Source organism: Ascochyta rabiei, chromosome 16 (genome assembly GCF_004011695.2).
Source record: "Ascochyta rabiei chromosome 16, complete sequence".
Classification (NCBI taxonomy): domain Eukaryota; kingdom Fungi; phylum Ascomycota; class Dothideomycetes; order Pleosporales; family Didymellaceae; genus Ascochyta; species Ascochyta rabiei.
The window spans coordinates 545210-565295 of NC_082420.1; the positions used below are offsets into that span (position 1 = coordinate 545210).

General features: G+C 52.3%; 9 protein-coding genes across 9 annotated transcripts, besides 1 other annotated feature; 6 read left to right on the forward strand and 3 right to left on the reverse strand.

Moving 5' to 3' along the window:
• Window positions 1–761: 761 nt before the first annotated feature.
• Window positions 762–1064, reverse strand: EKO05_0009095 (uncharacterized protein; the record flags this gene model as incomplete). The annotated part of the gene is made up of 1 exon (XM_059637461.1): window positions 762–1064. The coding sequence occupies one exon, from the start codon at window positions 1062–1064 to the stop codon at window positions 762–764; it is 303 nt and encodes a 100-aa protein (XP_059493444.1).
• Window positions 1065–2564: 1500 nt separating this feature from the next.
• Window positions 2565–4065, forward strand: EKO05_0009096 (uncharacterized protein; the record flags this gene model as incomplete). Its single annotated transcript, XM_038942001.1, has 3 exons — window positions 2565–2969; window positions 3018–3905; window positions 3952–4065. 3 exons carry the CDS (start codon window positions 2565–2567, stop codon window positions 4063–4065), a joined length of 1407 nt encoding a protein of 468 aa, XP_038795706.1.
• A 1176-nt stretch (window positions 4066–5241) lies between these two features.
• On the forward strand, window positions 5242–6078 carry EKO05_0009097 (uncharacterized protein; the record flags this gene model as incomplete). Its single annotated transcript, XM_038941946.1, has 2 exons — window positions 5242–5325; window positions 5377–6078. The coding sequence occupies 2 exons, from the start codon at window positions 5242–5244 to the stop codon at window positions 6076–6078; spliced, it is 786 nt and encodes a 261-aa protein (XP_038795707.1).
• Window positions 6079–6604: 526 nt separating this feature from the next.
• Window positions 6605–7713, reverse strand: EKO05_0009098 (3'-5'-exoribonuclease; the record flags this gene model as incomplete). Its single annotated transcript, XM_038941995.1, has 2 exons — window positions 6605–7428; window positions 7566–7713. The coding sequence occupies 2 exons, from the start codon at window positions 7711–7713 to the stop codon at window positions 6605–6607; spliced, it is 972 nt and encodes a 323-aa protein (XP_038795708.1).
• A 453-nt stretch (window positions 7714–8166) lies between these two features.
• Window positions 8167–8490, forward strand: EKO05_0009099 (uncharacterized protein; the record flags this gene model as incomplete). The annotated part of the gene is made up of 1 exon (XM_059637462.1): window positions 8167–8490. One exon carries the CDS (start codon window positions 8167–8169, stop codon window positions 8488–8490), a length of 324 nt encoding a protein of 107 aa, XP_059493445.1.
• A 1272-nt stretch (window positions 8491–9762) lies between these two features.
• Window positions 9763–11432, forward strand: EKO05_0009100 (Mannan polymerase II complex anp1 subunit; the record flags this gene model as incomplete). The annotated part of the gene is made up of 4 exons (XM_038942015.2): window positions 9763–9869; window positions 9980–10659; window positions 10713–11032; window positions 11085–11432. The coding sequence occupies 4 exons, from the start codon at window positions 9763–9765 to the stop codon at window positions 11430–11432; spliced, it is 1455 nt and encodes a 484-aa protein (XP_038795709.2).
• Window positions 11433–12337: 905 nt separating this feature from the next.
• EKO05_0009101 (GDP/GTP exchange factor for ARF) lies at window positions 12338–17279 on the forward strand (the record flags this gene model as incomplete). Its single annotated transcript, XM_038941924.2, has 4 exons — window positions 12338–12716; window positions 12767–15303; window positions 15352–16483; window positions 16546–17279. The coding sequence occupies 4 exons, from the start codon at window positions 12338–12340 to the stop codon at window positions 17277–17279; spliced, it is 4782 nt and encodes a 1593-aa protein (XP_038795710.2).
• A 622-nt stretch (window positions 17280–17901) lies between these two features.
• On the reverse strand, window positions 17902–18270 carry EKO05_0009102 (uncharacterized protein; the record flags this gene model as incomplete). The annotated part of the gene is made up of 1 exon (XM_059637463.1): window positions 17902–18270. One exon carries the CDS (start codon window positions 18268–18270, stop codon window positions 17902–17904), a length of 369 nt encoding a protein of 122 aa, XP_059493446.1.
• Window positions 18062–18228: a tandem repeat.
• Window positions 18271–18459: 189 nt separating the features above from the next.
• Window positions 18460–20058, forward strand: EKO05_0009103 (Glycolipid anchored surface protein 4 precursor; the record flags this gene model as incomplete). The annotated part of the gene is made up of 4 exons (XM_038942011.2): window positions 18460–18468; window positions 18535–18771; window positions 18817–19359; window positions 19408–20058. 4 exons carry the CDS (start codon window positions 18460–18462, stop codon window positions 20056–20058), a joined length of 1440 nt encoding a protein of 479 aa, XP_038795711.2.
• Between the last annotated feature and the right edge of the window lie 28 nt (window positions 20059–20086).

A 20086-nucleotide genomic window follows, 5' to 3' on the forward strand; every position in this document is an offset into this window, starting at 1 on the left:
CGTCGAATGACAGCACTACAAAGTCGGAACCGACAACAACAAAGTCAGGGCTTGACTATGAATATGTAAGCGATAGGAAATTTGCAGTCTCAGTTCGAAAAATGTCGAGAGGCGAAGTGTGGCAAAAAGTGCGCTGATGAGCTCTTCGATCTCCAGTGTTCCGCGGCATAGGGTAAGAGTATTTACCGTCAAAGCGTGGCATAAACGTATGCAGGTCGAGCGTTTTCGTCCAAACGGTATTGCGGTGTGCTTGAGTACATCTTATGCCAGAGAGCTCTCCGCCTCCACATCAGGTCTTGGGTCATAAGCCATACCGGCTTTGCTAGTACTTGGAAAGCGGGCTGCCTGGTTGCAAACAAGGATTGGTAGGCTTGTCCCTTCTCTGGAACCAGCTGCATCTTGCGTTCGAAAATCCTCTGGGCCACATTACAGCAGCCTCGGGCAAGCAGGACGAGCAGGGCGCGCAGGTGCGCGTGCGTTTGCTTGGAAGTCGAAATGCTCTCCGTCCCGTCCCTTAAGTCGCTAGTATAATTGCAAGGGTTCGCTGCACACCATCAGTTCGGTTGAGCACGGTCCACAAAGCCGCTGGATCGTCCGTGACGTGAGCTCGAACCGTTGCGCTCCGGACTGCTCGCCACGAGCTAGGCAACGCAGCCTGTCAGTAGTGAATTATTGGTGGATCAGAGCCACCCCAGCCATATATGTGACCTGCTCCAATGAGTGTGTTGACCTGACCCATCCTCTCGCCATGTCGGCCGCGCTTAGTTTTGAAAAGAACAAGCCGAGCCGCGATCGGTAACTGTGTGCCGTAGCCGTAGCGGATCTGACGGCGCGGGACACTGCTGATGTGCGATTTTTTCCACTTGCCATGCTCTAAAGAGTATGATCAGGTCCTCAGTGGTGGTTTGCAGTTTGTGGTTGTGTGCTCTCAACACGCCAAGATACCTCGCTTGATCGAGTTCGTTGCATGAAGACTTTACGACGTGGTCGCAAGAGGTATCGTTGTCCGCTGTTTCCAAGTTTACTCGAACAGGAAAAGTACCGTACCGTTTAAATGCCCTCATTTCAGCATCCTTCGTTACAAATGCAACCCTCCTCCGAACCGATGGCCAGAAGCCTACTCGCAGGGACACCCAGGTTCATGAATTGATGCTAGGCTTGTAACGATCTCAATCGTGATAGCTTTGGTGAAGACTCGGTTCGGTAATGAGCGCCTCGGATCCAGCCAGTGATCTTAGCAAGCTGGATGTCACTCGCAATGACATTCGTTTCCCGAATCAGGTAGATAAGAAATGCGTTCCAAGCAACATTGTACAATAGTCTCCAGTCGGAAGCAGAGGTTGCGACGGTAACATCCAATGGGTTCGGGGCCCCGTCTTGACATGCCGCACATGCAGCGCCTTGTGGTAGGTAGATCTGGTCGCGCTTAGGGAGCTACATCCGTGCAACGTGCAGACTGTCATGAACGGAGCATGCCCCTCCGTTTAGTTCCATAGGCTCGAGACAAAGTTGTTCATCATCACAATGAGCTTCGGTGTGCCTTCGGAGGCCTAGAGGGGCGTTAGCTGGATGATCTCAACTTCCACTCATCACACAATACTGCAGCGAGCGGATCGATCCTTGTCTTTACGGTTAGCGTATGGCTTTGCTCAGTAACATCTTGGCTAAGCCTCGCTGGCGAAGGCTGCTCGGCATATCCATCCGAATGCGGGAATCTTCGTGAGATGGGAAGCCTGCTGTTGCACGTCCGCATTGACGCTCTCTTACACGAGAGCAACACTGAGCTCGTCAAAGACTGCGGACCCCCAGCCCAGTCTAGCAAATATTTGCTATCCGCCTTGTGGAGAGCAGTTGCCCACCAGCAGCAGTATAGTGCCAGGCAGCCCCATGTACCATAAGGGAAGTCTCCAGGGAAGACTTAATTGAAAGTAAAACTCGTACTGCATATCGATCAAACGAGGTTGGAAGAGATTGCTCTTTCTACGACTTGGTCTAGACGGTCTCAACGGCGCCAACTCGCCATTGTCTTCGCAGATGTGTGCAGCCAACGTAGGTGAACATCTGCATCTGCATTATAATAGATCAGGATCGAAGTAACCATGGGTATCGGCAATAGTGCGTCCGAAAAGACTGCAACATGAGAAGAACATTCTTCTGGGTATGTAAGGACCTGGTTCGCATGTCCGTGATCGAAGACATGTTGCAGGCAGGTCTGGAGAACTCGTACAGGTGAAGTGGGGATTCGAGAGTCACCGCTTGGTTAAAAGATGGTGTCTTTTGACTGCGCGGTGAGTCCCTCTACTAGAAAGTAGCAGCGCAGCTTATCAACGTTCGTCAGCAACGGCTGGAATGTTGGAGATTATTGATAAGGGCGAGACCGAGAGGAAAGAACGCCGAGTGTTGGGTGTCCACTTATTACTTGATTGGGTTAGGGTCTACGTCACCCGACTTCGGCGGCGGGCAACATTGAAAGTTCCTACTGACTGCAACCAACAATCACCAACAGTTGAAAGTTCAGACGCTCCTTGAACACATCAGCATTGAAACTAAACATCAACACCATCATGTCGCTGGAAAATATCACAACAATCTCACCCATTACCAACAAGCCACTGCTTACGCGTAATGGCCTCTCAGACGCAGATATTCAATCGATACCCGAGACAGCTACTCGCGCTTTCGAATCATTCCGGCGCACTTCGCTCTCTGAGAGACAGCAGATTGTCAAGAAAGCCCTGAAGCTCCTTGACGAACGCCAAGATGTATTGGGTAAGGAGCTGACCGAACAAATGGGCCGTCCAATAGCGTATACGCCCAAGGAGGTTACTACAGCTGTTATGCGTGGCGAGTACCTGCTCAAGATCAGCGACGAGACTCTCAAAGATACCCCAGGAGAACCTGAGAAGGGCTTCAAGCGCTACGTGAGGAAGGTCCCGCTCGGTCCTGTACTAATTCTCTTCCCGTGGAACGTACGTAAAACATCATATGTTGAACAAACGACTGCTGATACACCGAAGTACCCTTACCTGACTCTTGTCAACTCTCTTATACCTGCCCTTCTGTCCGGAAACTCGGTCATCCTGAAGCCATCTCCACAAACGCCGACTAGTGCAGAGCAGATCCAGAAAATCTTCTTGGATGCTGGGCTTCCAGAAGGTGTACTTCAGATCTTCCACAGTGGATCTATCACTCAGATTGAGGCCATTGCCAGGTCACCGCAGATTCAGCTGGTTTGCTTTACCGGATCGGTGGCTAACGGACTTGCTGTTCAGACCGCCGCGAATGACAGAGTACCTCTTCGTGTAGGGCTTGAGCTGGGAGGTAAAGATCCTGCTTACGTCCGATCAGACGTCGACATCAAATGGGCTGCTGAAGAAATCGTTGACGGAGCCATATTCAACTCTGGTCAGAGCTGCTGTAGTGTGGAGAGGGTGTATGTTGATGAAAAGATCCACGATGAATTTGTTTCGGCAGTACAAGATGTCCTTAAAGGTTACAAGCTTGGCGATCCATTCGAGAAGGATACACAGATCGGTCCTGTGGTCTCTAAGAGGTCAGCAGAGACTATACAGGCACATATCAAGGATGCTGTCGAGAAGGGCGCGAAGAATGCGACTCCCGAGAACGAGAGCTTCAAGAACCCACCTGCAGATGGCAACTTTGTTGCTCCAACTCTGCTGACCGGCGTCAATCACAACATGGCCGTCATGACCGAGGAGACGTTTGGACCTATCATCCCGGTGATGAAGGTAAAGGGTGATGCGGAGGCCATCAAGCTCATGAACGACAGCCAGTTTGGACTGACAGCAAGTATCTGGACCAAAGACACCGAGAAGGGTCATGAGCTCGTTAATGACGTCGAGGCTGGAACTGTTTTCGTGAATCGATGCGACTACCCCGCTCCTGTATGTTTATCACACCCTTCTTCTAGGTCTTCGTTAACACGCTTAGGATCTTGCATGGGTTGGCTGGAAGGATTCTGGTAAAGGACAGACTTTGAGCAAGTTTGGCTTCGATCAGTTCGTCAAGCTGAAGAGCTACCATGTCAAGGACTACCCGAAATAGATGGCATTGCACGTGAAAAATCGATACGCTGGGCCATGCTGGAATGAGAAATACGGTTTCTTACTGCGATCAGTAACATATTGTCGTTGTGATCTGTGGAGTACAAGCTAACAAAACAGACCGCAGATCTGGCGTACAAGCTCAATGCCACAAACCGTCTCAACAGCTGATGGCTCAAGATTTCTTGCCCACACGAGAGAGTGATTTCCCGTCGACAGCCAACGATCGACTCACAACGCGCGTACGCGTGCTCACCTGATATGGCGTTCGACGCTGTGCTACAAATGGTACGACCTGCATAGGCCAAGCTTATAGGTCCCATTCGTCCGCGCATGTGAAACCGTCTGTCTCAGCCATGCAGGGCCGATACAGCATACAGCAAGGCGGAAAATTAATAGCGCGATTGCGCACACGCGTTTCTGGTACCTGATCGAAGAATGCGACCCTAGATGCAAGGTGCGGTTGCACAAGTGTGCTACTGCCGAGGTTCCGAATGCAGGTTCAGATGTCTGACTCCATTGCCTTGCGTTCAGTCAGCGGCGTTCACGTACCTTCGCAAACGGTAAAACCGTTTCTCCTCCATTTCGGACCTGTACTTTAAGCTCCGTCTTCGCTGCCTTCAATCTGATGAACTGAGAGAATCTAGCGGGGCTATGGGACGCATTCGTTCTATCGATGAGTATACTCTTCTTCAGCATTCCAAAGATTACTGGTCCGCATCCTCTCGCTCTGCTTTTCGGGACCCAAGGAATGTCCAAAATGACAATCACCGTTTCCAGCAAGGGATGTCGCAGAGCCATGTGTTGGAAGTACTTGTTCAACGAGTCGCTTGGGAAACCAATCTTACGTCCTCTTCTTTGTAGGTACTAGGGCAATCGGCCCTTTTCCTCTCGGGACTCTTTGGATATCAGGACTGCTCAACGTAGTAATCTTCTTGTCTCTCTTCTAGCACTGTTTGATCTATATTCTTGACTTAGACCATCTCCGTGTCTGCAGTCGTCCTACTTCCGTTCAATCCTTGATCGTTGTGCGTCTTTGCTGGCTTGTTGCTCATATATCCTCTCTTGCTTTTGAACTTTGATAAATCCACACTCATTCCACAATTCCACCCTCCCTCTATACGAGAAGCCTATCAATCTCTCACCACGATCACGTCACGACATACTAAGTGGAACCATGCCTTTCAAGGATATTGTCTCCGAGGTCCGGCGATCTATCCTATGCTGCGTTGGGCGTGATCGAAAACGCCCACTCGACATTGTAAGTGAAGGATACACCTCTTCACAGCCACTGATACTAATCCAATAACAGGGCTCACCAACCAATGTCCGCCACATCAACGTCTCTGACACCCTTCCTGGCCTCACAGATACCGAACGAAAGCACATCCGCGAGAAAGTGTCCAACGATGCGATTCGTTTGCTGAGCCTGCAATCTCACCCACCATCACACCCTCCCTCTCAGCCAACAACATCACCACCGTCACCTGAACACTCGCTTCGACATGAGCCTAGTTCAGTGGTGTCGTCGCAGGAGCCTTCTATGGCTCTGCTGAATGCTGCCTCCAAGAACCTGCCCGACGCCGTACCAACGCCACCTCCCCAAGCTCATCCGCATACCTCCTCGCCGAGCGCAAGGATGAAAGGTATGTGGGATGATGTGAAGAGGCTGAGCAACAGTTCGAACTGCAGAGATAGTCTGTACTCCAAGATCGAGGACAGCTCTATCAACAGCGAGAAGCAGCTGAAGGATTCATCTTCCATGACGCTGAATCTGGAACTCGGAACTGAAAGCCCCAGTAGTAATACACGCTCTGATAGCCTGAGAACACTAAGCCTGACATCCGGGTTTGAGACGCAGGATACCATTGGCGGACATACTCAGACCGCCGCACCGATCGCTTCGACTAAGAAAGTCAACGCAGCGATCAAAGAGAAGGAAACAATCGACAGTAGTGACGAAGACGAAGATCCGTTCATTGCTGCCGAAGCGGAGTTGCTCAAGAAGCTCTGAGCTTTTAGCGATATGAATCAGTTAGGAACGCCTGGCTTGCCCGAGATTGATTGCCGAGGGACCAACCGGGCCGCCGTATGACCAATATGTAATTGTACGATATCATAGCGATGAGAATGACAGAACACTCTGTGGATACAGGGATGGACAAGGCTTATATTGGTCCACTGTAAAGGAAGTAACCATCTGTTATGGAAAACATATCAGTCTTATAACGAGCGAATATTTGCCATGCTTGCTGTGTTGTTGAAAGATATGAGTATACCACCGCTCACAGCTCACCAAGTTACGATGCAATGACAACAAGGTTTAATTGTCTTGATATCTCGAAGCGGTTGGTCAGACATGCTATAGCTCTGCATCTCAAGGCTTTGAAGCAGTGTGACCAAAGTCGATCGCTCGATGCTGAGACGGAGGCGCCTCGGCCGATCTTTTGAGACCTGTGTTCCTGTGGTATTCTAACAGCATACGCATTCGAGGCGTGGCGTACCCAAGTGTATCCTTGTGGCCTGATCCCTAAGTCTGTTCAACCTGTCATCTCCACATCTTGGGCCTTCCTCTTCAGTGCTCCCTCGCCACTTTCGGATTCTTCTCGGAACTTTGCCTGTACAGCTTCAAGGAGCACCTCTTTCACGACCGCTAAACTGCCGACAGCAGCATGTGTAGCACCCTCGATGAGAGCATCTGGATCGGGGCCAATATCTCCCTTCATCCAGATTTCTGTAACCTCGTCTCTCGAAGCCAAGTATCCCACTGCACATGCTGCGATGACCTGCTTGTGCTCTGCTGGGCAAGGATCCAGTACTCTCAGCAGATCATTCTCCAACTTTGAATCCGGATTCCGGACGATAGCGGCGACGCCTCCGCACACCATGTCCACACAGTCAATCCCAGCGTCTGTGATCGCTGCGCTAGCGACTGTGATACACCCCGCCAAAACATTCAACAGACCCCAGCCACTCCCACTGGCATGAGTATCGCCCCACCAGCCATCCTCGTCTTCCTCAAGAATCGTAATTACCACCTCAACCCCACTCTTGGGCCAACGTTCGCCGATTATTACACCCCTTAATGCTGTCTCCAGGTGTACGCCGAGGTCACGCTCCGTGCTATCGCGTATGTAGCCTCGTCTGTGCCGTGTCGCAAAAGGCGCAAACTTGACTGTAGTTGTGAGGAGCAGAGAGGGACTGAAGGGTGCGCTGCGGGGCAATGGCTTGGGTCCCTGGATCGAAGCGGTGATCTTGAGAGAGGATGTAGGTGGGATAAGTGTCGACGATGACGACGGGGACAGAGAAGGTATTTCGAGGTACGCAGAGCCTGAGGCGGAGGGTATGATGGAAGTTTGTAGGACTATAAAGCACAATTAGTTCTGTAACATGTGAATGACCCGTCCAACTCGCCTGAGCAAGCTTTTCTTGCACATCCGGCGGCACAGCGGTGCACATGAAATAACTGAAGGTGTGAAAATTATCATTTGGAAGACTTACAGATCCTGCGGAGCTCGTTTGGCCCTCTTGTTCTTGTCGGCCTCAATGTCTGGAGGTATTCTGGCTCTCTGAGCGTCCGAGAAAACACTGGCGCATGTGTGCCGCCGCTCGGCGCATTGTTTCTTCTCCGATCTGTATTCGTCGCCATTGTGTGTACAAGATGTGCATTCTTTGACCTTTCCAAGGATGATCTCATGGAGTCGAGGTACATGACTAAGAAAATATCGCCAAGATTTCGCGTGTCCGAGCGCGGCTGCCTCTTCAATTTTCTTTCGCAATCTGCATCTTCCTTCCTCACCACACTCGCGCTCAAGGTACGTTCATTCCAAACCCCTCCGCAATACCCTTTTATGATTGATACCCCCTGAATTACGTTCACTGTGATTATCAATGAACACGGAACACATGCACCACCGTCTGATCTCGAATCAACACAGCAGAATTTGTACTAGCATGTCGAGCTTTTGCTGATTTTCATAGACAGGACTTCGCGCCTGTGCGACAAGGCATATGTCACCGGACTTGTAATGCGTCCGTGGCCTTTGGCTCCTGGCAGCAATATTATGGTTGTCGTCCGAGATCTCGATGCGCTTCAGTCACGATGCTTCAGTCCCCTCCACTCCATATACTCACCACTGACATAGCGTCAAATATGTCGCATGCCCATGTGTCAGCGTGTTGGTGTGGCGGTCAACACCCACACCTGTTCCTCTGTGATCGGACTGGTGTGGGCTTCGTCCTAAATTGTAAGTGTTGCAACCTTTCACCTTCCAAGCTCTACGGAGCCCCCTCCAATGATGACGTGTATCAATTTCAGTTCTGCTACAGAATTCAATGTCGACAAACCCATACCACAAGCTTACCTTTGTCTGATTTACTCAACCCTTTACTGTTGAACATGATTGCTGAAGCGGACATTTGCTAACATGCCGCACAGGATACTTCGCTAGCTTTCGCGGACGTACTAGCTTGAACCAAAGGTAAGCAGTTAACCTGTATTTTTGCTTCCAATTGCTCTTCGTTATGAAGAAAATTCCTAAGTTATATCCATTCTATGAATGTCTGCCGTTGGGTCACCCTCCCGCACGCTACCAGTTTCGACTGGGAAGATGCGTTGTGGAGTTGCGCTGGATCTCTACCAATTGAAGGCGCGTAATTGTGGTCTTAGCACCGAAGATTGTGGCGGTTCGTCTTGAACTGCTACGAAGGGAGGTCAATGGCGGGCGCAGGTTTTCAACGGCTTTCTGAACTTGAGAAATCACACTCTGGTTTTTCTTTCACATGGCTAGTCAGTGGCTAACCATTTCTTCAGGTAGGTCAAGCTTATGCAACCGCAGTTTGGTTCTGCGGACTGTTCTGCTGATGTGTTGTGTCCTCGCTCGGGAACTGTCAAGGGTGTTGTGGCGTTGAGCTGGCGAGCGCTTTGGGACTTGTCTGTACGCTGTCGTAGAACTTGAATGCTATTGTTGTCCTCATCGCATTTCGTACTCGAACCATTGCACGCGTGAAGTATCTGGATTAGTGTTGGGCATGGTCTCGTGTAAACGTATCGGTAAGCACCAAGTTGAGATCGCTCTGCTGTATTTGGAATCCAAGGTCCGCTTGCGGGAAGGACGTGACGCCGCAACTCACGGTAAAGTTTGTAAGTGAAGGACCATCCATCTCGGATCCAGCACCGCATTTATCTCGGCAGCAATCTCACAGCTCCTGCACATCATTTCTCTTCGAGTTCTGAAACGTCGATACGTTCGACATTAGCGGCGCCTTGGCACTCTAGCATCATCATCTCCAGCAAGTAACGAAAGCTGTCCACAGAAATCCATTCCCTCCCGCAGCCTTGCGTCTTTGATTCCCTTGTCTCGGGACTGCCGCTTCGGACGGCGCCACAAATCCATTTGGGACCTATCTGGACGTCAACGGTGGCCTTAGCGAGCTAATCATCAGCCAAGAGCGACCCAAGGAGGCCCTCAAGACGCGCAATCAGCCAGGACATCCGCAATAACTCCAGCTGGGCCCTCCAACACATCCTCTCCGCCTGACGTCGCCAGCATTGGCGCTTGTCCCTCACCGACCCTCCGCGCCCGCTTCGTAGGCGCTGCGCTGTGTCCCGCGACACGGTGATCTGGCGGGTCGAAGGTCGACCGGGGTGTTCAAGGGATACTGCAGAGCAACCCGAACTTGCAGAGCCGCTCTCTGAATGTTGCCCTTACATTCATCATCGCCGAAAGGGAAGATGCATCGCCATGCATACTCAAACGGGGCATATCCCTCTCAAGGAAGCACCTTTTCAATCCAACCTCACAAGTACGTTCAGCCGCCGCAATGCTCAGCACAGCACTCCCGTCGCCTCTACCCTCTATCTTGCACGACGATAAGCCCTGGATGCCCGACGCTAACCACCAGTGCTATTGCAGGTTCCAGCCTCGGTCACAACCTGCGCTTCGGCGGCGGAGGCAATTGATCCAGCGACTGCTGCTTGTAGGCTCCATCTTCCTCACAGCATTCTACTTCATCTTCCCCAACCTGCGCCCGAACCTGGGCTCTAGCCCCCTCAGCTATCTCACTTCGAGTGAGGACTCGCAACTCGAGACCGTGCGCTACTACGACCTGAACAATGTGCAAGGCACTGCACGGGGGTGGGAAAGGGAAGAGAGGATATTGATCTGTGCTCCCCTTCGAGATGCCTCGCCCCATCTCCCCATGTTCTTCAGCCACCTGCAGAACCTGACGTACCCACACAATCTTATCGATCTGGCTTTTCTCGTTGGAGACTCCAAGGACAACACTATTGCTCTGTTGACAGAGAAGCTGGAGGAGCTGCAAGCCAACCCAGACCCCAAGAAGACATTCGGCGAGATCTCGGTCATGGAGAAAGATTTCGGACAGAAGGTCAATCAGGACGTCGAGTCGCGTCACGGATTTGCAGCGCAAGCTAGTCGTCGTAAGTCGATGGCCCAGGCGCGGAACTGGCTTCTCAGTGCCGCTCTGCGACCCACTCACAGCTGGGTTTACTGGAGAGACGTCGATGTCGAGACAGCACCGTTCACGATCCTCGAGGATCTCATGCGACACAACAAGGACGTGATTGTGCCAAGTAAGTTCAACTACACTGTTCAAGAGCGAGCAACAACTGACACAATCTCACAGACGTCTGGCGCCCACTACCTGACTGGCTCGGTGGGGAACAGCCCTACGATTTGAACTCGTGGCAAGAATCCGAAACCGCCCTCGCGCTCGCCGACACACTTGACGAGGATGCTGTCATCGTCGAAGGATACGCAGAGTATGCAACCTGGAGACCGCATCTGGCCTACCTCCGCGACCCTTATGGCGACCCAGATATGGAGATGGAGATTGATGGAGTCGGTGGAGTCAGTATTCTGGCTAAAGCAAAGGTCTTCCGCTCCGGTGTTCATTTCCCCGCTTTCAGCTTCGAGAAGCACGCTGAGACCGAGGGCTTTGGCAAGGTACGTCGTGAAGTGCATCTAACGTATGCTTCAGATTCTAACAGTATGGTAGATGGCCAAGCGCATGAAGTTCTCTGTCGTCGGTTTGCCCCACTACACAATCTGGCATCTTTACGAGCCGAGTGTCGACGACATTCGACACATGGAAGAAATGGAGAGAGAACGCAAGAAGAAGGAAGAAGAAGAGAAGGCCAAGAAAGAGAAAGAGGAGAAGATGCACGCAACATTTGACACCAAATCGTCAGAGTGGGAGAAGGAGAAGTCAGAGGTTCAAGACCTCGTCCAGAAGGCCAAGAACGAAGAAAAGGCCCGGCAGGAGAAGGAACAGGCCGAGAAAGAAGGCACCAAGGCCGAAAAGAAAGAGGAGAAGAAGCAGGAGGAGAAGAAAGGGGGGTCATAAAGAATCAAATGTAGGTCAAGATATTATTGATGTGACCAACGAAGCAAACGTCTAATCAGTCCTAGAAGCGCTTCCCCCAAAAGTCGCAACATTTAGGCCGGAGAACCTGCTTCACGCTCTCTGTTTGCCTGCGAGACCGTCTTTTTGGAGGTCTGTTGTACGCTACGTACAAGCGTTAGGAGGTGCTCAGGTAACGACCACAGTAACGATTTTGGATAGAGTACATGAGAATATGTGTTATCCGCCAGCTTTTCAACAGTTGTTGCACTACGTTTTTGCAAATGCGTCACACGTGGGAGCGCAGCAGGCTATTCTATTTTTTATTTTTTCATTCACAGCTACGTACACGACTCGGCAATACAGTCTCTCGATGGGGTGTCTAGAGCATCTGGTCTTGGTGGCTGTTTTCGCCCTCGTCGAAGAGTTGTATACATTAGACAGTTATTGCAGCATCTCGGGCGTTTGAAGCTCGAAAGTCAGGTTTGAGCGTTGTCTTTGTAACAGTAATTCACCATGTTCCGAGAGATGGTTTAAGCTGTTCGCAAAATCGTTGATAATGATGATGCTCAAAGCTCAGCGCGGACAACCTGGCCTTTGCGGAGAGCATTGGAGACCTCCGGGCGGCGTCGCTTGGCAGAGCTTCGATGTCGAACGTACCTTCAGTCGTGCTCACTAACGCTGATGCCTGCCAATTTCTCGCCTGACGTGTTCCAATAAAACGCTGGTAATTTCTGAAAGCGCATACATCGCGACACATACAGGCAGCCGTGCTACGAAGGATGCGTGTTCTTTTCTGAGCTTTCTGAACGGGACATGTAGCTATATCCCCACCACCACACCCACACACTCGTCGCGCCCACCACGCCTTGTCGCGCCATACACACGAACATACCTTCAACATCGCCATGTCGAGTATCGACAGCGAACACGATGCTGCAACTCTCCACCCGGACGCGCCTGCGAGCTCGGATCCTCGACCCATTACCGTCGCAGTCAACCCAGTCGCGCTGGTAGTCACAGAATGTATCACAGTCACATCTGCTATGCGGAAGCATGCCCGCTGGGCGCACTCCTCCGTCTCAGCTATCTTGGGTGGCTCTTCGAACAAGACCCCTGCTGTCCAACGGCGGGACCGAACAGGACAGGGGATAATCACCGGCGGAGAGCAAGAGGAAGCCGTACCTAGCAGATGGGGGCTACGGGGAAAGAAGGGCAAGAGCATGCAGGACAACCCTCTCATGTCTGCATTCGCAAGGTTGAGAAATGATCTGAAGGGCTGTAAAGGTGGGTGCTGATCTTAAACACCTGCCAGAGATCTTCTAACGCTGCGGCAGACATCAGGACCTTCGACACACCCTCGATGCTGCATCCCTTCCTCCAGGTCATTCGCTCCTCTTCTACGTCTGCACCCATCACCTCGCTCGCCCTCATCGCCATCACCAAATTTCTCTCGTACGGCGTCATCGGTCATGACTCCCCTCGCCTTCCCGAAGCTATGCAGCAGCTTTCGTCCGCCATCACACATTGTCGTTTCGAAGCAAGTGATTCGGCCGCCGACGAAATAGTGTTGCTTCGTATCTTGAAGCTTATGGAGGGCATGATATCTGGACCTGGTGGACAGGTCCTGGGCGACGAGAGCGTCTGCGAAATGATGGAAACTGGACTAAGCATGTGCTGTCAGGCAAGACTTTCCGAGTTGCTTCGCCGGTCTGCTGAGATTGCCATGGTCTCCATGTGCCAAGTCATATTCCGGAGATTGAAGACGCTGGAAATCGAAACGCCAGACGAACTGGATGCGCTGGACGAGGAGTTGGAAGGAAAGATGGAATCAGATGGGTTGAAGATGGATCCTTCTATGAACGGCCAGGGCGAGGTCGCGCAGTCGAAAGTGGAGTCGCCCCAGCAGCCCAGCAGTTTGGAGAAAGGCCATGAGGACCACGAAGACGCCAATCCAGCGAGCAGTACGCTCGATCTTCCTGCAACAGCCGAGGGTGAACAGCCACCTGCTGAGATACGCCCATACTCGTTGCCATCCATACGGGAGCTGTTCAGGGTGCTTGTGGATCTGCTGGACCCGCATGACCGTCAGCACACTGATACTATGCGCGTTATGGCACTACGTATTGTAGACGTTGCACTCGAAGTTGCCGGACCCTCGATAGCGAGCCATCCAAGTCTCGCGAATCTGGCGAAGGATACGCTCTGTCGACACCTTTTCCAGCTCGTGAGGTCAGATAACATGGCCGTCCTCAATGAGTCATTGCGTGTAGCAGGAACACTGCTTGCAACGTGCAGAAACGTGCTCAAGCTACAACAAGAGCTTTATCTCTCCTATGTGGTTGCGTGCCTTTTCCCGCGGGTCGAGATACCCCAGGAGCCTGGCATCGACCAGTCCTTATACGAAGGTGTGCCGCAAGCCCCGAGTCTCATCAAGCCGCCACCACAACATGTTCCCAGCAGTGGTCGATCCACGCCAGTGCCAGTCAAGGATAGACAAAAGCTCGGGCTGGAGGGCGGCGCTCGAAAGCCTGATGCTAGGGAAGCTATGGTCGAGAATCTTGGTGGCCTTGTCCGGATACCCTCGTTTATGGCTGAGCTGTTCGTCAACTATGACTGCGAGATCGACCGCGGCGATGTCTGTATGGATATCGTTGGCCTGCTCTCACGCAACGCGTTTCCTGATTCGGCGACATGGAGCACAGTCAACGTGCCTCCACTATGTTTGGATGCTTTGTTAGGCTTCGTGCAGTCCATAGCGGATCGCTTAGACGATGAGCCTGTAACAGAGGGGCTGCCAAGTGCCGAAGCACTGCGTGAGCAAAGGTTGCGAAAGAAGATCATTATTCGCGGAGCGACCAAGTTCAATGAGAAGCCAAAGGCTGGTATTGCGTTCCTGGTATCACAAGGTATCATCTCTGATCCGGACGATCCGAACGCAATCGCCGAGTTTGTCAAGGGCACAACCCGAGTTGACAAGAAGGTGCTAGGAGAATTTCTCTCCAAGCGTGACAACGAACCTATACTAAAAGCCTTTATGAAGCTCTTCGACTTCCGGGGTCTACGCCTTGATGAAGCATTGAGACTGCTTCTGCATACTTTCCGCCTCCCTGGTGAGTCGGCTCTCATCGAGAGGATCATCACAGACTTCTCCGAGGAGTACTACAACGCGGCGCAGCCGGAGGAGATCGCCAATAAGGATGCCATCTTTGTGCTTACATACGCTGTCATCATGCTAAACACTGATCAGCACAACCCTAATCTCAAGGGTGACAAGCGAATGAAGGTCGAAGACTTCGCAAAGAATCTTCGTGGCGTCAACGACGGGAAAAATTTCGACCCTGAATATCTGCAAGCCATCTACGACTCGATCAAGACGCGTGAAATCATTCTTCCTGAGGAGCACAACGACAGAAACGCTTACGACCACGCTTGGAAGGAGTTACTGGTCAAGGTCCAATCGACCTCAAACATGATCATCTGCGACACCAACATCTTCGACGCCGACATGTTTGCAGCAACGTGGAAGCCTATTGTGGCGACCTTATCCTACGTTTTCATGTCTGCAACAGACGATGCCGTCTTCTCACGTGTCGTCCTTGGCTTTGACCAATGCGCGCAGATAGCAGCGAAGCATGGACTGAGCGATGCACTTGATCGCATTATCTCCAGTCTCTCGTACATTAGCACATTAGCCCCTGACGTGCCACCAAGCACATCACTTAACACTGAGGTTCAGGCTGACAAGAAGAGTGTGATGGTCAGTGAGACTGCCGTGCGCTTTGGTCGGGATGGCAGAGCACAACTGGCGACTGTTGTCTTATTCCAAGTCATCAAGGGCAACGAGACGGGTATTCGAGACGGATGGAACCACGTATGTCTTCAGATATACCGAATTTTCCCCAGAAGCTAATATGTACAGCTCATCCGTATCATGGTGAACCTCTTCATCAACTCGCTGATCCCACCCTACTTCCTTTCTTTCCAAAAGACTCTCGCCTTACCTCCCATACCGCTTCAGAACCCTGCACAGGTCATCGATCGAGCCGAACGTCCGGCTGACGCAGGTATATTTTCCGCTTTCACTTCATACGTGTCAAGCTTTGCCAATGATGAGCCTCCTGAACCTTCAGATCAGGAGATTGAGTATACGCTCTGCACTGTAGACACGGTCAAAGAGTGTCACTTTGAAGACATCCTCGCCAACATCAGTCAGCTGCCTGTAGAGGCGTTACGATCGCTCCTCGAGTCCCTACTCGAGCACCTACCTGAGGATGGTGAGCCAAGGGTGATTGTAGTCAAGCCGGAGGTTCCTGGACAAGCTGTACGGCCGAACGGCAACAAGGCCAAGGGTAAAGGTCCGCTTTATGACCCTAGTCTTGTCTTCGTGCTTGAACTGGCCACAGTGCTCGCACAGCGCGATGAAGAGACCGTCAGAGAGCTTGCAAAGGATGTCACAGACGCTTTATCGAGCGTGATCCGTGATGCGTCAAAGCATCATCCCATTGTGATAGCACGGTCGGTTTACTACCTCCTCGGACTGCTCAAGGCGAGCAACGACTATGACTTCATCCGCGCGCCCGTGCTTCTTCATACATTTTCTAGTTTCGACGAAGCTCTACTCAAGGCGTGCTCCCAGCCACTTCTACACGGCTTGTCAGAGTGCTGCAAAGGCCCAGTGGCTCTGCGCAGCGAACTAGCAGGCTCACCAGACTTCTGGACTATCCTGAGCCGTCTCTGCGGTGTTCCGGAAGCAGCAGGTGACGTCTTTCAGCTCGTTGAAGACCTAACTACCTCGCCGCAACCCTGCATCACTGCAGACAATTACGAAGCTACTATTGGACTGCTTAACGAGTTCGCTACGCAAGCGCAGGTTGGGGCCCGCGAAGAGCAGCTGCACGACCAAGCTGCTCGACGCGGCAAGGGTCAGAAGCCCAAGAAACCAGAGAGCACCGAGGTTGTTGTTCGTGGCAGCAAAGCCATGACCATTGTGTTCCAGCTTTCGAGCCGAGTGCCGGCCTTCATCGAGCAGTCACATCTGGAAACCACCGAAGGTATGCCCAACTTGCTTCTCGTGTCCTATTCTCAAAGATGATCTGAAGCTGACGTAAAACAGCATGGACAGCGTACTGGTCCCCGATCCTAAAGACGCTTGCCCACCAGTGCCTCAACCCCTGCCGCGAGATTCGATCCAATGCCTTTGCATCCATTCAACGCACACTCCTTTCCTCCTCGCTTGCGTCTCCTGACCACAAGGAATGGACTGCCATCTTCTCCTCTGTGCTCATGCCTCTCATCACCCAGCTCCTGAAGCCCGAAGTCTACCAATCCGATCCGCTGGGGATGGGTGAAACGCGCGTCCGCGCCGCAACTCTGCTCTCCAAGGTGTTTCTGCACTACTTGGTGCTGTTGAGCGAAGTTGAGGCGGACAAAGAGTTCTTGGACCTGTGGCTCAAGATCATCACGATCATGGACCGTCTGGTGAACAGCGGGCAGGGCGATATGGAGGAGGCAGTTTGTGAGAACCTGAAGAACATGCTGTTGGTGTTGAGCAACGGCGGCTATCTTGTGCCGCCAGATGAGGAGCCCGAGAAAGAACAGTTGTGGAACGAGACATGGAAGAGAATCAACAGATTCCAGCCCGAGCTGTTCAAGGAGCTTTTCCCAGAGGAGGTTGGCAAGCCTAAGCGGTCAAAAGAGGAGCGCAGGTCCAGGGATGAGAGGCCAAAAGAGGAGCCTGTGAGCGCTGAGAAGGCGGATGGTAGTGGGGAAGTGGAGGCTTACGGCGAGACGAAAGAAGTAGTTATCGGGGAAGGGAAGAAGGAGGAGGATGTTGAGAAGGAGAGTTAGGTGCTCTTGTGTTTATGCGAGAGGTGAACACGCACAAGGCATGTTCATTATAGCGCAAGTGTTTGATCAATTCGTGCTGAAATCTACATACTTGATAGATAAAAGACTTTTGCTGTTGGACCTGTTCATCTGCACTCGTGGTATTGTATAGGGTGATGCAGCTAACGAACAACATACGCGATGGGTTGCGCAAGCGGCAAGTAGCATACTGTGTCTGTTGACATTGTGTTCGATGACCGGCACTCTGGCTCTCTCGTGCTGGATGTCCACGGAGTAGTTGGCATCATCCGTACACGAGCTCAAGGCGCAAGGCACAAGGCACGACGACATGGGTACTAAGCGCGCATCACATTGGGCCGCTGGCTAAGAGACTAGGCTGCAGTGGACAAGTCAACACGGACCTTCCGCTGCCCAGCAACGCCAAGACCAAGCCCACCCAACCTAACGCTGGCGTCAAACTCAAGCCCCCGTCCGCGGAAATGGCGTTGTTCAAGTTCAGGACATCACAATGGCCGCTGTCACAAGAACGAGCGGCGCGTAGCAGTGCGCAAGCTTGTGCTCATGGCGTCCAGACGAGAAATGCTCCCGTGTCTCGTACAGCGATGAGCGCAGCTACGCTGTCTCACGATGCGCAAGTCCTGTACTTGATTGAGCCCGCATGGCCGAAAGAAAGGGCCGCTGATGGATCGCGGGTCAAGGACGAAATTGCGCTGGAGCACCTGGCCTCATGGTCGAGCTTGCCGCCTTTCGGGTCCAATCTGTGCGGATATCTCCTTCTACATGACCTTGACGACCTTGATGACCTTGACGACCTTGATGACCTTGACGACCTTGATGACCTTGACGACCTTGATGACCTTGACGACCTTGATGACCTTGACGACCTTGATGACCTTGACGACCTTGACGACCTTGATGACCTTGATGACCTTGATGACCTTGACGACCTCTTCCACTCTTCTCGATAGCGTCCAACGCGCCTTTCGCTCATTTGTCGCGGCTCCTGCTAACCGAGGCCTCGTCGTGGTTCCCTGCTGGCCGTGCACTAGTCGTCCTGACGATAGGAATATTATAAACTTGTGGAGCTCCCCGTCGCGTTCTTCTAGCACGGTACTGTCTGCTCGTTGCACGGTGGCCTTTGTACGCGCGTCACGTATACTCTCGCTCTACCGTTCTCGCAATGGCTTCGGTACGCACTCTACCCAACATCCCGGACCCTCGTTCGGCGGCACTATGGACACTAACGGTCTAACAGCTCATTCGCTCGCTCGTGCTCCTCCCCGCCTTGCTTTCGAGCATCGCCCACGCCGTCAACCCGGTCGAGGTCCGCGGTCAGGACTTTGTCGACACCGTCACAAACAAGCGCTTGATGATTGTTGGTGTCGACTACCAGCCTGGAGGTCAAGCCGGATACAAGCCATCAGCAGGTCAAGATGCCCTCACCGACGCCGACGTGTGTCTGCGTGATGCTGTGGTCATGCAGAAGTTGGGTGTAAGTACTACGCAGAGCTCCATCTGCAGATGCTAACGCCGTCAGGTGAACACGATCCGTGTCTACAATGTCGATCCCACCCTTGACCACTCCGAGTGCATGTCCATCTTCAACGCCGCTGGTATCTACATGATCCTCGATGTCAACTCTCCTCTGTCCGGCGAGAGCATCAACCGCCTCCAGCCATGGACATCCTACCACAAGGACTACCTTACGCGCATCTTTGGCGTCGTGGAGAACTTCAAAGCCTTCCCCAATACACTCGCCTTCTTCGCCGCAAACGAGGTGATGAACGATCTAAAAACTGCTGAAGACAATCCCATGTACATTCGAGCTGTTCAGCGCGATCTGAAGAACTACATCAAGAACCACTCCGATCGCACAATTCCTGTTGGCTACTCCGCCGCCGACGTGCGCGAGATTCTGCACGACACCTGGGCCTACATGCAGTGCTCTCACGACGACGACCAGTCCTCTTCCGACTTCTTCGGCCTCAACTCGTACAGCTGGTGTGGCGAAGCTAACTTCCAAACCTCTGGCTATAGTGATTTGGTGAACATGTTCCAGAACTCGGCCATCCCGGTTTTCGTAAGTCTGGTGTTGATTTGTGGAAAATCGTTGCTAACCCTAATCCAGTACTCCGAGTATGGCTGCAATGAGGTCCAGCCTCGTATCTTCACCGAGGTCGAGGCTCTGTACGGCACTCAGATGACTTCGCTCAGCGGTGGTCTGGTCTACGAGTATTCACAGGAAGAGGCAGACTATGGTCTTGTCGTCATCAACAGCAATGGTACCCTGACTCTCCGCCAGGACTTCGATAACCTTCAGGGGCAATTCAACAAGCTGGATCTCAGCCTTATTCAATCGACAAATGCCTCGAGCACCAACATCAAGCCTCCGGAGTGCAGCATGGATTTGATCACAGCTGAAGAGTTTAGCAAGAACTTCACTATCCCAGCCGTCTGCCCCGGATGCCAGGACCTGATCACCAACGGCATCAGCAACCCCAAGAATGGCAAGCTTGTGGATGTGTCTGACACCAAGCCTAAGCAGGCCGTATATGGATCCAACGGTGCCCAGGTCCAGAACCTGGAGCTTACGAAGCTGACCGAAGCCAACACACCAGGCGGTCAAAATCTCAGCCCATCAGGCACAGGCACCGGGACTCCCAGCGGGACTGCAGCGCAGCCATCAGCGACTAAGACCGGTTCTGCCAGTAGTATGTCGATGGGTGGCTGGTGCAGTATGGCTGTTCTCGGTGCCTTGCTGACTGCTGTGTTCACCTAGGTGGCACGACCAACCCTACAGTCACGCC